The sequence below is a fragment of the Oryctolagus cuniculus genome, chromosome 10 (genome assembly GCF_964237555.1).
Source record: "Oryctolagus cuniculus chromosome 10, mOryCun1.1, whole genome shotgun sequence".
Classification (NCBI taxonomy): Eukaryota; Metazoa; Chordata; class Mammalia; order Lagomorpha; family Leporidae; genus Oryctolagus; species Oryctolagus cuniculus.
Genome location: NC_091441.1, coordinates 70582012 through 70598576, shown reverse-complemented (window position 1 = coordinate 70598576; position 16565 = coordinate 70582012). Strand labels below are relative to the sequence as shown.

Here is a 16565-nt window from a genome sequence, read left to right as displayed (position 1 = left end):
CACATGGGAGACCTGAAAGAAGCTCCTGGCTCCTGGCTTAGGCCTGGACCACCCTTGGTTGTTGCAGCCTTTTAGGGAGTGAACCAGCAGATGGAAGACCCTTATCTCTGTCTCTACCTCTCTTTGTAACTCTATCTTTCAAACAAATAAAATAAATATTAAAGAGAAAAAAACAAGTTTGAGAATCTAGAAGTTTCCTATTATTCCAGACTCTAAAGGGATTTGCAAAAATGTGAAAAACAAAGAAAAAAAGCAAACCAGTCTTCACTCTGTTATTTTGAATTCAGTATCTTTTAACATCTCAGAGCTTTGATTTCTAATGTGTAAATATCAATGGCTATTAGCTCGTAACAGCCTTGCTGGGTCAGAGCTCATCAATGAAAAACTTGAGAACTGCCGATTTAGGAAATACTTCAGAAGGATTGCTGTTTTACCCCCTTTAACTGGTCTCATCAGAAAGAACATGAGGTCTGCTTCTCCCTCTTCAGAGTGAAGACCAAAGGCTGGGCTCAGGTGTATTCATTTATAAAGTTCCTGTCAATCTTTTACCTAACAGTTTCAGTCTCTTTAAGATTGCTAGCAGGGTGGAAAATGGTTCAAGTGCTTGGGCCCTACACCCGCATTGGAGACAAGAAGGAATCACTTGGCTCCTGGCTTCGGATTGGCACAGTGCGCCGGCTGCAGCAGCCATTTGCGGGGTGAACCAACGGAAAAGGAAGACCTTTCTCTGTCTCTTTCTCTCACTAACTGCCTGTCTTAAAAAAAAAAAAAAAAAAAGGTTGCTGCCAGGGTCTAGTATTTCATCAAGGGTGAAAAAAACAGTACTGAATGAAGTACTGTTTTTCCTCTTTCATGTATCTGCTGTAATTTTTTTAAAAGGAATTTCCCTTTAAACTATCTGCTTACCTTAAAATTCTGCTCATATTAGAGAGGTAAGAAAATGTTTGACCCTTGCAGTTATTCTATGAGTTTCAGAATAGTAAGCTTCTTAGCAACCTCCAAGGGTGAACAATGAAGGTTCTCCCCTCTATTTGAACGGTTTAACCACTACTGTTTTTGATGTTCAAATTGACCTATCTTGCCCAACGGAAACGTCCAATTCTGTCCCTTCTAAATGATTTTGACTACCTTTGACGGTTTCCTTCCTTTACAAAAGGACAAGCTATTCCGTGCTCATTAACCATACTACAAAGCCATCAGGAAGGTCTTACAAATGACGTTCGCAAACACTCATCTCCTCTGTAGTCCTCAGATATCTTGCCACGGCATAGTCTAGCACTAGGTTGACAAAGAGAATTTTCTCATTTTTACAGTATCCTGACTAAGATCACATTCTTCTTTTTAATACCATTATTCATCTTACCAGTACATACAAGCTTGTGAATTCTTCCCTTTTTCCACTTGAGCAAATCTCCACCTTTACCACAGCCCAGGTCCAAAACAGCAATTTCACGTTTTTTTTTCTGTCGAGTCTTTTCTAAAAATTCCCCTAAAAGAGAAATGTCATAATAAATGATGTCATCAATTTTATGAAACATAAACTGCTATCTCTAGTAACCTACTAACCTGATTGATATGTGATATGTTATTACACATTCATTTATGTAGTTAATTTCTAACTCTAGGTAAGGGTTTCCAAATACAACTATGAGTTAGTTAACTTGATCCAACATTAAAGATTAAAAACTGTGTCTGACATTTTAGAAAGTTAAGACAACTTCTTGAAGGTTTGCTTTCAGAATTTCACTCAATATTAAATAGGATATGCTACATTCTATAATATAAGAAGACCCAACACTTCTTCATGACCAGCAAAAATCTCATTTCCTTTTTTTTTATTTGACAGGTAGAGTTATAGACAGTGAGAGCGAGACAGAGAGAAAGGTCTTCCTTCCGTTCATTCACTCCCCAAATGGCCACCAGGCTGGGCTGCACTGATCTGAAGCCAGGAGCCAGGTGCCTCTTCCTGGTCTCCCATGTGGGCACAGAGGCCCAAGCACTCAGGCCATCCCCCACTGCCCTCCCGAGCCACAGCAGAGAGCTGGACTGGAAGAGGAGCAACCTGGACCAGAATCCGGCACCTATATGGGCTGCCGGCGCCTCAGGTAGAGGATCAACCAAGTGAGCCACGGTGCCGGCCCCAAAAATCTAATTTTCATAACCTTTTTTGTAGCTTTCTCTTTCCACAGCTTGGTGTTTAAGTTATCATGTACCTAAAAAAAATCAAGTTGGTTACAGAATGACAAGAGTGCTTGACTTTTCATAAAAAATGTCATGCTTACCACCAAAAGAAATACAAGAAACCAAAAAATTATAGTTTTATAATAATTAAAATTCATAAACACTTCAATCAATCAAACCACATTAGTAGCCAATAAATAATTAGATTTCTATACATCAACAATCAAATGATTTACATATTAGTTAAAAGGATATTAAAACTCTCAATTTAAGCATTCAGCAATTTTAAAATTGTCACAACATTGAATCCTGGAGCCACATCTCCCTGTCCTTACCATTCTGAGTTTAATACTTTCTAGTTCATGCATGTACTATTTTGACAGTGAAAACAGTACAAATACTAGGTCTCTGTCTTTCACTGTCTACAAGAACTTAACATAAGTTCAACAGAAGCACAAGTGTTCCATATCTCATTCTCTATCATGAATATTAAGAAAACGGCACAAGAAATACCAAAAACAGCAAAAACGAGTAATTACAAAATCAAGATATATTATGTTATTTTCAAAGTTACCTTCATCACCTTCAAAAATTGTACCCAAACTATTTACTAAGCTATAAATGCCAGAGAGAGAGAGAGAGAGAAAGAGAGAGAGGAAGAAAGAAAGAAAGAAAGAAAGAAAGAAAGGAAGGAAGGAAGGAAGGAAGGAAGGAAGGAAGGAAGGAAGGAAGGAAGGAAGGAAGGAAGGATACTGTGTTGAGAAGAGAACAGAAAAAGCCAACAAGGGAGCTTGGCAGAGACCTGACTGATTGCATTAGGGTCAGGCAGACAGCTGCAGATAGCAAACCACTCACTGAGAGAGTTGCTGGGACAGCTGAAGAAGGAAATTACATTTTGTTAAGTCTGACTTCAGACTTTTCAACATCTACATTCTTTCTTAATCACAGAATGCATGTAAAATGTGAAAAATAATGACTCTAAAATATATAACCAATGAAAAAATAAATGATACATTGTAAATATATATATATCTGTATTATTGAGGATAATGAGAAAGAGATAAGCTAAAAACAAATTAGCATGAATAAGGTCCAGAGAGAACTTACAAGGAGGAGGCTGAACATGCCATTACATTAATTAACCTGGTTTCAGCTTGGCCCAGCTCCAGCCATTGAGGCCATTTGGGGAGTGAACCAGTGGATCAAAGATCACTCTTTCTCTCCCTCTATCTCTGTAATTCTAGCTTTTAAATAAATAAATAAGTCTTTTAAAAAATCATTTGAGGGGCCAGAGCTGTGGCGTAGCAGGTAGAGACACTGCCTGTGGTGCCGGCATCCCATGTGGGTGCTGGTTTGAGACCTGGCTGCTCCACTTCCCTTCCAGCTCTCTGCTATGGCCTGGGAAAGCAGTGGAAGATGGCCCAAGTCCTTGGGCCTCTGCACCTGCACGGGAGACAGGGAAGAGCCTCCTGGCTTCAGATCGGTGCAGCTCTAGCTGTGCAGTCAACTGGGGTGTAAAACAAGAAGATGGAGGATCTCTCTCTCTCTCTGCCTCTCCTCTCACTGTGTTAACTCTGACTTTCAAATAAATAAGTAAATCTTTAAAAAATAATAATAAAATAATCTGAGGCAGGCATTTGGAATGTCTGCATATTATATTTTAGTGCCTGGGTTTGAGTCCAGCCTGAGTTTCAGATTCTAGTTTCCTTCTAACATGTACTCTGGAAGGCAGCAGGTGATGGTTCAAGAACCTGGGGCCTTGCCACCATGTAGGAGATTCAGACAGAGGTCCTATGCCCTGGCACTTTGGCCTGGCCCAGTGTGAGCTATTTTACTCACGTGGAGAGTTAGCTAGCAGATGGGAGATATCTCTCTTTGCCTTTCAAATAAAATTAAGTAATAAAAAAAAGAATTTATTGAAGGCCAAGTTTTAGTTCTACCTTAATCAAGATTTGATTAATTAAATGAGTAAGACTCTGAGCTTGCTGTATGGAGAAAAAAATGAAGCAATTTAAACAAAGAAATGGCAAAAAAAAAGTCATACCAATGAGAGCACTTTTTATCCAATTATTAAAGTTTCTTAGGTAAAATATACGACTTTGACTACGCTTCTCCAAACCAACTTCCTGAAGTTCATTATAGTGGGCAGCTACTGCTGAGCCATGTCCATGCTCTAGGTTCTGAAAATAAAGAATGGAATAAAATTAAGGATCAGAACATGGTAAAAATAAGAGCATCTGACCTGTAAATGTATGAAGCCACTGAAACTGTTAAACTTCACTAAGCAATGGTATCAACCACAGAAACTCCACTAAATTCTCCCAGACACTTATTTTCTTATTTTTAAAAACTCTAGATTTATAATTTCCATTTTCATCTTTCCATCTGAATAATTTTAGTATTAATGTCATTATAGAACCCACAGTTTCAGGATCCTCATTTATTCAAAACAGTAAATGTCAGTAGATGGTGTTCCTCTAAGGAAATAAAATAGGAATAAATTATAATGATACATATTATTATACAATTATTTTGAAGATTAAACAAATATAAGTGTTAGAACTCATTTGGCTACATTCAACAGTACATGCTATTACTAATCTAATCCAACAATTTTCAGTCTGTGCCACCCCCTGGGCACTAAGAGCCCTCCCACCTCCCTTTTCAGTAAAGTGCCTCTTACTTACCTATTTTATCTATCAGGTTTAAGTACAAGATTTTCACTTGGAGAAAGGAATATATTGCTGGTAAAAGTCTGAAAAAGTATGTTTAAAACACTAGCCCCCAGTCCTGGCTACAAGGACTCATTCTCCTCCAATGTAAAGGCCTGGCCTATCCGCTGGTTTCCTCTTCCGGGCTGATGGCAGAATTTCACCTATTCATTAAAGTGTTCTTTCCATCCAATTACAGATTCTACCTCAACTTTCTTTCTTTTTTTTTATAAAGATTTATCTATTTATTTGAAAGTCAGAGTTACACAGAGAGAGAAAGAGAGGCAGAGGGAAAGGTCTTTTATCCTCTGGTTCACTCCCCAATTGGCCGCAACAGCTGGAGCTGCACTGATCCTAAGCCAGGGGCCAGAAGCTTCCTCAGGGTCTCCCACGTGGGTGCAGGGACCCAAGGACTTGGGCCATCTTCCACTGCTTTCCCAGACCATAGCAGAGAGCTGGATCGGAAGTGGAGCAGCTGGGACTTGAACCAGCACCCATATAGTATGCCAGCACTACAAGAATTGGCGTTACCAGCTATGCCACAGCGCCAGCCCCCAAATTCCTTTCTAAAATAGTATTTGAGAGGAAAATGACTTGCTCTCCCTTGCTCTGTAATATCCCTGCTAAACACCAGGCTTCTGTAGTCAATTAAAGAAAACTGTATGTAAACTTCAGTTGGTGGGGCCAGCATTGTGCCACAGCAGGTTAAGGTGCTGCTTGCCAAACTCGCATCCCAGATCATAGTGCTGGGCTGCTCAGCTTCTCATCCAGCTCCCTGCTGATGTATCTGCTAAGTACTTGGGCCCCTGCCACCCATGTGGGAGACCAGGATGGAGCTCCAGGCTCCTGGCCTCAACCTGGCCCAGCCCTGGCTGTTGTGGAATGAATCAGCAGATACAAGATCTCTCTCTCTCTCTGCCACACTGGGTCTCAAATAAATAAACAGATCTTTAAAACAAACAAACAAAAAAGACTGAAAAAAATTTTTAAAGAGTTGGAAACAACTTCAATTTAAAGGAATATAAAGATGAGTATCATTTTTACATTTATCAATGACAATCTTAACTACTTGCAAACAAAACAAAACAAACAGCAGCAATAAAAAGCAGGTGTTGTGATCCAGTACAACAAGCCACTGCTTGGGATGTCTGCATACTATACTGAAGTGTTGGTTGGGTTCTGGGATCTCCTCCATTTCAGATCCAGCATCCTGCTAATGGGCACCCTGAGAGGCAACAGATGATCCAAATGCTTGGGCCCTGACACACATGTAGGAGATTCCTGGCTTTAGCAGAGGCTACCCCCCGCTGTTGCAGGCATTTGGGGAGTGAACCAGTTGATAAAAGCTTTTTGTCTCTTTCTCTGCCTTTCCAATAAATTAATTAATTAAAAGAGAAAGAGAGATGGACATCTAATAAAAAAGGAAAAAATTAAACCATTTGGACTTCAACCTACTTTTCTGAAACAATAAGAAACAGAAACTGTAAAACCGGATTTTAATTTTCTCATCAAGTTAGTGCTCTAAAACAACAAAAAATACCGGAAGTTTCAATTATATAAAAATTAAGAGTAAAAGAGCTGCCACCGTGGCGTAACAGGTTAAGCCTGCAATGCCAACATCCCATATGGGTGCCCAATTGAGTCCCGGCTGCTTTAGCTCCAATCTAGCTTCTTGCTAATGTGCCTGGGAAAGCAGTGGAAGATGATACAAGTCCTTGGGCCCCTGTAACTGCATGAGAGACTGGGAAGAAGCTCCTGGCTTTGGCCTGGCCCAACTCCAACGATTGTGGCCATTTGCAGAATGAACCAGTAGATGGAAGATCTCTGTATCTCCCTCCTTTGTAATGCTGCCTTTCAAATAAAAATTAAGTTAAAACCTACTCTTTTATAAAACTATATGTATTAAAAATAGAATACTCTTAAAGCTTCTAAGATTATGTAAAACTCAACATAATTCCAGAGCTGCTCCACATCTCCATTTCACATACTGTATTGCAAATAAAAAGAAATACATTCAACATACCTTCTGCTTTTCAGGAACATCTTCAAGTTCTAGTTTTCTCTTTTTCCGAGCACCATCTCCAGGGCAAGGTTCATGTGTATCATCATCAGTCCCCGTTTTTCTTTTCTTTGAAATGTTTTCATCGTCACCAGAACCTTTCTGCTCTGGAGCAATTTCAGCATCAAGTTTTCTTTTCTTGGAAGGAGTGTCTTCCTCACAACTGGAGCTTTCCTTTACAAGATCATCTTCACACTCTTTTCTCTTTTTTGATGTGTCTATCTGCTCACAGGTAAGAGTCTTTTCAGAAAGCCCAGTGCCAGAAGCTGTTGAGTTTTCACCAGCACTAAGGGAAGATTCTGGTTCAGAATTTACTGAAGATTCTGCCTGTTCAAGAGGCAGCTTTTCACATTCCTCTATGTTTGTAGAATTTTCCATTTTTGGTTACTTGAATTGATAAAACTTCATGAACACTAGAATGGCAAAATTTTAATATTACTTGTTAAACACTAATGCTAACACTTTAAAATATTTTTAACTAGAACCTAGCTATTTAATTTCAGTGATCAATGAGTTTTTAAAAAAATCTCTGTAGAGGCCAGTGTCGTGGCAGAGTGGCTTAATCCACCACCCACATCCCATATGGGCGCTGGTCTGAGTCCTGACTTTCCCACTTCTGATTCAGTTCCCTGCTAAAGCACTTGGAAATCAGCAGAAGATGGCTGGAGTGTTAGGCCCCTGCCACCCACATGGGAGACCTGGATGGAGTTCCAGGCTCCTGTGGACATTTGGGGAGTGAACCAGTAGATGGAAGGTCTCTATCTCTCTCGCTCTGCCTTTAAAATAATAAATAAATCTTTTTTTTTTAATTAAAAAAATCTCTTTGTCGAGAGAAGATCAAATGATGGATCTAATACATATTACATTTGAATTTCTAAGTATATGGTAGTACTAATTACAATTCCCAAAAACTTCTGCAGTCTTCTTCAGATAAGTCACTACTGGCATTAAAACTGTAAAATGAGCTGGGAATATATAAGTACTGATTCCATTTGTATTGTGATTCTTTCTCTACAGCTTTAGTTCCCAAATCATGAGCTGGGCACTTTGACAGGCACAGCAGATCTGACTGTAGATCTCACAAGAACCACCAGCTTCAGGCAGTGCAGTCTCAACTCAGCTGACTGCACACACTGCTTCTGACGACATCATAAGTGTGAGGCTGAGACTGGGGGTACTACAGAACATCTAGGTGGAACAGGAAATTAGGCTGCTGATGTCTAATCTCATTTCAAGACCTGAAAAGTTGTACAGCACCCAACAGGTGTACAATCTCTGCCAATCTATGGATATTAATTTTTTAAAACACAAATTTAAGGCATAAGTACTTGTTATAATGTCTGGGCTACTTAATAAATGGAATTATCAGTTTTCTACTTTGGCCTAGGAATACTAACAGTATCTTAGAACAGAAAACACCTGGGAATCTTCAGTAAGGATTTCTGAAATCCTTATTTCATGGGGAAGAGGGGCCGGTCCAATTAGGTAGTAAATGAACAGAGTGGAAATGACTTTGGACAAATTTCAAGGCAGCCTTTAGTTTAATACCCAGCAACTCTCTTTCAGACACTCACACGCTTAGACCTCTGTGTAACATGGAAGGGAAAGGGAACTGACCAGTCTGTTGGGAATTATTAAGATGGTCCACTTCTTAAGTCATTCAACATTCCACCAGCTACAGAGGAATTTAATATGAATGAGGTCTACAAGAGGCTTACAACATAACAGACCCCTGTTAAAATGTTAGGCTGTCTTATCAAATCCAATAGAGAAAGAAAGCAAAAGACAAAGACAAAAAAAAAAAAAAACAAAAAAACAAAAAACTAGTGAGATTCAGCAGATTCAGAACCTGCAAATTATGAAGAAAAAAAAAACTTTCTATGTGAACAAAAAGAATAAGAAATCAAGTTTCTTAAGCATATGGGTGAGTCTGGGAGGGATTCGAGGGATATTAGCTTTCACTACCACTGTTTGAGGTTGCAAAATACCAAGCAATGCCAAACTTAGAGGACAAAACGAAACGAAAATCACCCCAAAAGGTTATTTTCAGAATAACTGCATAAAACCGGCCACTGAATTATGAAATTCGTATTTCTCCCTCTCTGTTATTTCCTAAAAGGAAACAGAAATCCGCTTTACATTCATAATAAAGTTATGCCACATATAGTTTTAGCTTCAGCTATCGCCTAAAACTACTACTTCAGGAGTTAACGTGTGAATTTTATTTATATGGGCCACTACATCCACAGACGTGTTATCCTAGAACCATAACCTATTAGCCAGGATAAACGACCCTGCATTCCAGGCGGCCGCAGAAACGGCAAAGAATGCTTAAAACAACACTCCACGTGGGAGCAGGCCGTGCCTCAGAACCCGGCAGAGCGAGCAGAGAGGAGCGCGGCGCCGACTCGGACACGGATCTCCGAAGCGCGTCCAGACCGGCAGGTCCACCCGGCTTTCCAGGCGCGCCTATCTCTGCCCGCCCTTCCAGACTCCGGAGCGCAGGGCGCCAGGCCCGCCCGCCGAAGCCCCACGGCCCCATCAGTGAGCCAGCCCGCCATCCTGGAGGCCCGGAGGGCGTGCTCCCGAGGCAAGCTTGCCCCTTCCGTCGCGGCTCGGGCTTCCGACACGCCGCCCAAGGCAGACGCTTCTGTGGATCCCACTGGATCCCCCAGGCCAGCGCTCAGCGCGGCCCTGGGACACGACGAGCAGCAGCTCTTTGGACTGCTTTTCTCAACAAACCCCACGCAAAGGACCTGAAAGCAGAAGGCTAACAGGAAGCATTCCCATCAGAACTCGGAGCCCCCCTTCCACCCCCTCACACAGAGCCAGAGGGGCTGAACACAAAGAACGGCCTGAGCTCCAGCCGCCACACTCACCAGCTCAACCATTCACGATTCTGTTTGCGGAAACGCCGGCTGCTCGGCCCGCCTGTCTTGTTGCGTCACTTCCGGAAGTGCGCAGTCACGTGGCGCTGCTCCGGCTGAAAGCGGCTCGTGTCCCCCACCCAGGAACTACGAGTCCCGTCGTGCCACGCGCGCGGCGTGCAGCGGGCGCGCAGGGCGGGCACGGACGGCGGAGCACATTGCTGGTGGGCGCGGCTGGGGGGCAGGGGCGGTGGGGGTGAGCGTCCGCGTGAGCATCGCGGGTTGGGTGTCGTGATTGCCGCTCAGGCAAGTCGCTCCGCCGAGTGACCTGGCCGTTGCTTGCGAGAAGCCTGGTCCGGCCTGCGCGGCGGGAAGTGGCAGCGGCCTCAACGTACGAAGAGGTAACCTGGGCCGGAGCCTTCTGTGTTGTACTGCGGGGGTCCAGAGGTCAGCAAGTACCTGGGGCGCGTGCCGGGCAATTGCCCGGCAAGTGGGGGGCCCCTCGGGCTGTGCGGGTGCGCCTGCTGGGACGAGGTCACCCTCTCTGGCCGGCCCCACCGTCCCCGGAGGCCGAGAGAGGTCACCCTGGCTCTAGTCGTGCGTGCCAGTATCTCCGGCAAGTCCTGCCTTTGGGAGTGTTTCGGAGCTGCGCTGTAGCCCTTCACCGTCAGCGGGCTGCGCCTCCCCTCGTCGGAAGCCAGGGGACGTGGGGCCGGGAAACGTCCGCCGTCTACACTCCACTAAGAATGAGCTTGGGGGCTGGCAGCTCGTTCCCTGTGGCCGTATTTGGGAGGCCGTGCCGTTCCTCCCGCCGGGGGAGCCATGCTTGTCTGGGGGGACGGTGGCAGCCCACACTTGTTCCCGAGAGCACCGACGGGAGCGTTATTCTGTATTGCTAGACTTAAGATAGATTGTTGGTGCGAGCACTTAGTTACTTTGCTGCGTCTCAGTGCCTCTCCGCCTTAGGGGGTAAAACTGATCATGTTGAAATACTTTTTGCTAAAATTGATTCTTTTAGAAGCAGGTTTGAAAATGTGTTTACCAGTCTGCCTTCTTATTTTTAGGCACAACAACGGTAATTCATAGACTTGGTTCTGGGGAAAGCAACGTTTGGTGTAGGTACAAGAGTATTTAATAAAGTTTGTGGGAAAATGGAATTAAAAGTATATGGTGGTGCAAAAAAAAATGGAAGTCTATGCATTGTTATTTAAATTATATGCATTTTCCACAAACTTTGTTTTCATGCCTTCCAGGCTAATCACTTCAGAATTGTAGGCATCAGCCCTTCTGAGGTTGTTGACCCTTCATAAACTTGGAACCAAGAATGAGGCCTCTTTTTAACATGAAAATGAGCCATCAATTTCAAATAAATGGGCCTGTATTTTTTTTAAAGATTTATTTATTTGAAAGGCAGAGTTACAGCAAGGCAGAGACAGAAATAGAAAGTTCTTCATCTGCTGGTTCACTCCCCAGATGGCTGCAATGGCCAGAGCTGTGCTAATCCGACGCCAGGAGCCAGGAGCTTCTTCAGGATCTCCCAAGTGGGTGCAGGGGCCCAAGGAATTGGGCCATCCTCTGCTGCTTACCCAGGCCACAGCAGACAGCTGGGTCAGAAGTGGAGCAACAAGGCTCCCATTTGGGATGCCAGCACTGCAGCTTTGCCCGCTATGCCACAGCATCAGCACCTATATTTTTCATTATATGTTTGGTTCATGAGTGTGGACAACTGCAAAGATACCAGTTTCTGGGGAATGGAAGTACTGCTCACAAATGCAAACATTAGCACTAGACAGTTAGGTGACCTGTATTTGCTGGTTCTGATGCTTAAAAGTCATGAAATAATTGCTATTGCAATTTGAGAGAAAACAAGTCTGATTTTCACTTTTAAAAAATACCTGTTTGAAAGGCAGAAGAGAGAGACAGAGATCTATCATGCACTGGTTCACTCCCCCAAATGTCCACAACACCCTGGGTTGGGCCAGGCCAGGCCAAAGCCAGGAGCCAGAACCCAATCTGGGTCTTTCAAATGGGTGGCAGGAACTCAAGAACTTGGGCCATCACCTGCTGCCTCCCAGCATGGGCATTAGCAGGGAGCTGGAATCAGAAGTGGAGCTGGGACTCAAATCCAGACACTGATAGGAGATGCTGGTGTCCGAAGTGTTGTCTTAACCACTATGCTAAACGCCTGCCCCAACTTTTATAAAAATTTCTCATTAAATTAAAAGCTTTTAATTACACGTTTATAGAAACTCCGCAATGGGATATATGGAGATCCCTTTAGGTTTTTGTGAAACTTAAATAGAAGTCGTGTAAAATCAATTGAGGACGGGCAAAGAATACTTGAAAGCAGTAATGTATCAAGTAAGTGAGCCAGATGCAAGTGTTTTCCAAGTTTGTGTTGGGGGCTGCTGTTGTAATGCAGAGAGTGAAGCTGCCACCTACAAACATCAGCACCCTATTTAAATGCTGGATCTAGCCCCAGCTGCTCCACTTCTGATCCAGCACTGGGCTGTTGCTCCTAGGAATAGCAGCAGAAGGTGGCCCAAGCGCTTTGGTTCCTGCCACCATGGGGAAGACCCGGAGGGAATTCCTGGTTCCTGGTTTCATCCTGGCCATTTGTAGAGGGAACCAGATTCTGTCTCTCCCCCTAACTCTGCCTTTCAAATAAATGAATAAATCTCTTAAAAAGTTACTGTTGATGTTGTTTTCTCTAGTTGCTTCCAAAAAAATCTCTGCTTTTCTGAAAATTAAAATATTGATATAGCTGATACTTTAATACTGACTACACCCTCATTTAGTTGTTACATAATCTGGTGGGGATATTTATGATTTTTTTTTGCAGATGACAAAGTAAATTGTCCAAGGTCAGGTGGTAAACCCATGGTGCAGAATCTGTGCTAATAATGAAACTGTGCCCACTGAGAAGGTGTACTCAGAACTGAAAGCTGCCTGCCACAGGGGTTCTAGGAAAGTGTTTTGATATTTCATAATGCTGGGGTAATTATGTACAGAGAGTTGGTAGCTGGGAAGGGATGTTATCTTGCTGGAATGTGAGCTCCAGCAATACAGGGGCCATCATGTTCAATGTTTAAACCCAGATGCCTGGCACATGCCAGGTACTTACTGAGTGAATGAATCCCCAAGAAATTTTTTTAATTCGTAATTTTTTTAAAGGCATACAGGACTTATTTCAATTAATTTATAAGGAAATGAGAGCACTTCTCTAAGAGGTGTAATATTAAAGTGTTTCTATTATAAAGATGAAAATATTTTTGAAATATAAAAATTATTTTTTAAATGTGAATGCAGGGTCAGGCATTTGGCCTAGTAGTTAAGACACATCTTGGGAGGCAACAGGTGATGGCTTCCTGCATACACGTGGAAGACCTAGATTGAGTTCCAGGCTCTGGCATAGCCCAGCCATGACCATGGCGGACATTTGGGGAGTCAACCATCACACAGAAGCTAGCTCTCTCCTGCATCTGTCTGCTCTCAAATTATGTAATTGACTTTTTTTTTTTTTAAGATTTATTTATTTTACTTGAAAGTCAAGAGTTACACAGAGAGGAGTGGCAGAGAGAGAGAGAGAGAGAGAGAGAGAGAGAGAGTCTTCTATCCAATGGTTCACTCCCCAATTGGCCGCAATGGCCTTAGCTGCACGGATCCAAAGCCAGGAGCCAGTAGCTTCTTCCAGGTCTCCCACACAAATATAGGGGCCCAAAGACTTGGGCCGCCTTCTGCTGCTTTCCCAGGCCATAGCAGAGAGCCGGATCGGAAGTGGAGCAGTGGGTACTCAAACCAGCACCCATATGGGATGCTGGCACTGCACGAAACGGCTTTTACCCGTTATGCCACTATGCCATGCCTCCTGTAATAGATTTTTTTTCAATGTGGATACAATGTTTCAGTTTCCTAAGAATAATGATCTGGTTAGGCAGGAAGTAGAGGTAGTTTATTGATATTGTTCCTCCAAATAGTCTAGGAGGGACAATCAACAAACTACCCATACTGAAATTTTACTGTCTTTTAGAGCACATAAAATACCCTTTTTTTTTTAAGGTTTAAAAGGTTTTATCCTATAGTTTAAAGTAAGATTTGATTGAAAAATCTGTAAGTTTGTTATATGTGATGGTTAATTTTATATGTCAACTTGGCTAGGCTATAGTATTTATTTAATCAAATATGATTTTAGGTGTTTCTGTGATGGTATTATGAAGATCTGGTTAACACAATCAGTTGACTTGGAGAGTGCCCTCAATAACAGTCTCTCTAAATCTACATATAGATGTAGATATTTATATATATTTTCATTCAGTTGGCGTTGTATCTCTCCAGAACCCTGGCTAATTCAGATTTGGAAACCAAGAGTTACTGTAGAGGAAAGAATCTTGATGAATTTTCTGAATTGGTCTGCAGTTTTTGGGATTGGATTTCCAGTCTGGTTAGATTTGAAGGCACTGCTGACTGCAGTGGTAGAGAACACTGTGTTCATCGTGTGGGTGTGGCAGTGAGATATGCAGAGCATCACCATTCGGTACTCCTGCTCAAATGCCTGGAGAAGGCAAGGGGTTGAATGATCCTAGAACATTTTTCTCAGATTGATGAGATTGGCCGGTTGGTCCTCAGTGTGCTGGATAAACCAGAACAGAATAGGGTGAACTCAGGGCTTCGGATTCCCAGCTTAAGCTCCATATAACTCACCTAAGAATTTCTGTGGCTGCCTTACAGAAACCTTGTCGTAGCTGATTAGGGGAGGTTGCTGAAACCCAAACCCAGAGTCTTATCCTGAAAATGACTGAATTACAATGCTGATAGATTCCCAGCATCACAAGGTACAGGCTGTTTAAATGAGGGCATTGACTGAGGAGAAATGGGTCCTCAAATTCCAAAAGGGAACCTATGAGAAGATCCAGATCCTGGTGAAGGTTGGGATAGTAAACCTCTAAATTCTGCTCTCGTCTTGTTTTGCAAGTAAAAGCAGTCCTTCCACCCCTATTTGAGGAGGTTTCCTCTGCCTTGCCTAAAGAACCTGTCAGGACTCCCCTTGAGTTAGTTGCCCTGCAAGACACTGCCGGTTCTCTTGACATACCACTTCTCCTCTTTGCTTCTTGAACTACAAGACTCAAATGCAGCAAATCCTGAAGGGTAAGATATAAAGTGTGATCCATGAGGAGGATCCTTTTAAAAAAAAAAAACACTGCATTTTTTTTTTAATTTATGCAGACAGAAATCTAGGGAATGTGCCTGGGAATGGGTTTTAAGGGTGTGGGGTAATCATGGAGGGAACATGAAGCTGGAGCAGGTGAACCGACTGATCCAGCAGAGCTTCTGGAGTCAGTCCTGGGACTTGAGGAATTAGAGAGCGCTCTTAACAGTTTTGTTGGTTGATCTGGTTGCCTGGTTGGCAGGTGTTTGAAACATGAACCAGAAAGTAGCCTACATGGAATGAGGCTGAAGTGCCAGGAGGTTCACTGCAGAGGAAGGGCCCCAGAGGCTTAGGGAGACCAGAATGCTAGGGTGGGTTTAACACAGGAGGTCTACTCACCCAGTCTGCAGGGGTGCAGAGGACACACTTTGATAACTCATCATGATGGTGAGAGGCAGATGTTTTAGGAGAGCCCTAGAATCTGTGAAGGGCACTATTGGTGCTCCTCTGTGTGGATCAGAAATTACAGTGGGGGCTGCTGCCGCTGTACTGGGAACCCTTACATGGAGTGGGAGTTATTGGATCCCAGGTGGGAGGGACCAGATGGCAGCACTTCATCACCAAAAACTAAGCAGGCATGGTACTATAATGGAGCAAACTATTTAAGCTCACTGAGACCTGTAATCTTGGCTGGTTGATCATGGTGTCCCTTAAAGAGAACTAAATGGACAATCTGCTGAGTTCTGATTTCATCTGTTTAAACAGAGAAGTTCTTTTTTTTTTTTTTTTTAAAGATTTATGTTATTTATTTGAGAGTTACAGTGAGACAGAGAGAGGTCTTCCATCCATTGGTTCACTCCCCAGATGGCTACTCTGGGTGCAGCTGCATTGATCCGAAGCCAGGAGCCAGGTGCTTCCTCCTGGTCTCCCATGCGGGTGCAGGGCCCAAGGACTTGGGCCGTCCTCCACTGCTTTCCCAGGCCACAGCAGAGAGCTGGTTGAGAAGAGAAGGAGCCGGGACTAGAACCGGTGCCCATATGGGATGCCGGTACTTCAGGCCAGGGCTTTAACCCGCTGCGCCACAGCGCCAGCCCCTAAACAGAAGAGTTCTAAGTCAAGTGAAGTATAACCTGAATGACCAAAACAGTGATATTCTCTTAATTCCCAAATATGAGTCATTTTACAGATATAGCTTTTTGAATGAAGGGAGACTTTTGAAACCCCCTCCTTGTTTTTAAAAAAAGATTTATTTATTTGAAAGGCAGAGTTGCAGAGAGAGAAAGAAGAACAGCTAAAGAGAGACCATCCATCTGCTAATTCAGTCCCTCAATGGCCTCAATGGCCAGGGTGGATCCAGGTAGGAGCCAGGAGCCAAGTGCTTGGGCCATTCTCTGCTGCTTTCCCTGGCCATTAACAAGGAGCTGGAGCTGAAGTAGAGCAGCTGAGACTAAAACTGGTGCCCATATGGGATGCCCGCATGGCAAGCAGCGGCTTAACCTACTGCGCCAGCCCCAGCTGGGCCCTTTTGAGACACGACATCACTATTCTGCCAAAAATTTATACCGTTAGCTTTTTCCCTAGTCTTTTACAGAGGGACCTGT

At 43.2% G+C, this 16565-nt stretch overlaps 2 protein-coding genes across 3 annotated transcripts in view; one reads left to right on the top strand and one right to left on the bottom strand.

Moving 5' to 3' along the window:
- The window catches only part of RNMT (RNA guanine-7 methyltransferase), a 32889-nt gene extending 22944 nt beyond the window's left edge, over positions 1 to 9945 (bottom strand). For both annotated transcript variants that reach the window (XM_002713472.4, XM_051852198.2), the window contains exons 1-4: positions 9831 to 9945; positions 6916 to 7364; positions 4226 to 4361; positions 1364 to 1489 (exon numbers count right to left, since the gene is read on the bottom strand). In XM_002713472.4, the coding sequence (XP_002713518.1) occupies positions 1364 to 1489; positions 4226 to 4361; positions 6916 to 7329 (676 nt within the window). In that variant the 5' untranslated portion in view covers positions 7330 to 7364; positions 9831 to 9945. The remainder of the gene's footprint in view (positions 1 to 1363; positions 1490 to 4225; positions 4362 to 6915; positions 7365 to 9830) is intronic.
- A 194-nt stretch (positions 9946 to 10139) lies between these two features.
- Positions 10140 to 16565, top strand: part of FAM210A (family with sequence similarity 210 member A) — a 36299-nt gene continuing 29873 nt past the window's right edge. The window contains exon 1 of the mRNA XM_008260993.4: positions 10140 to 10219. The gene's annotated coding sequence lies outside the window, so the exon portion shown is untranslated. The remainder of the gene's footprint in view (positions 10220 to 16565) is intronic.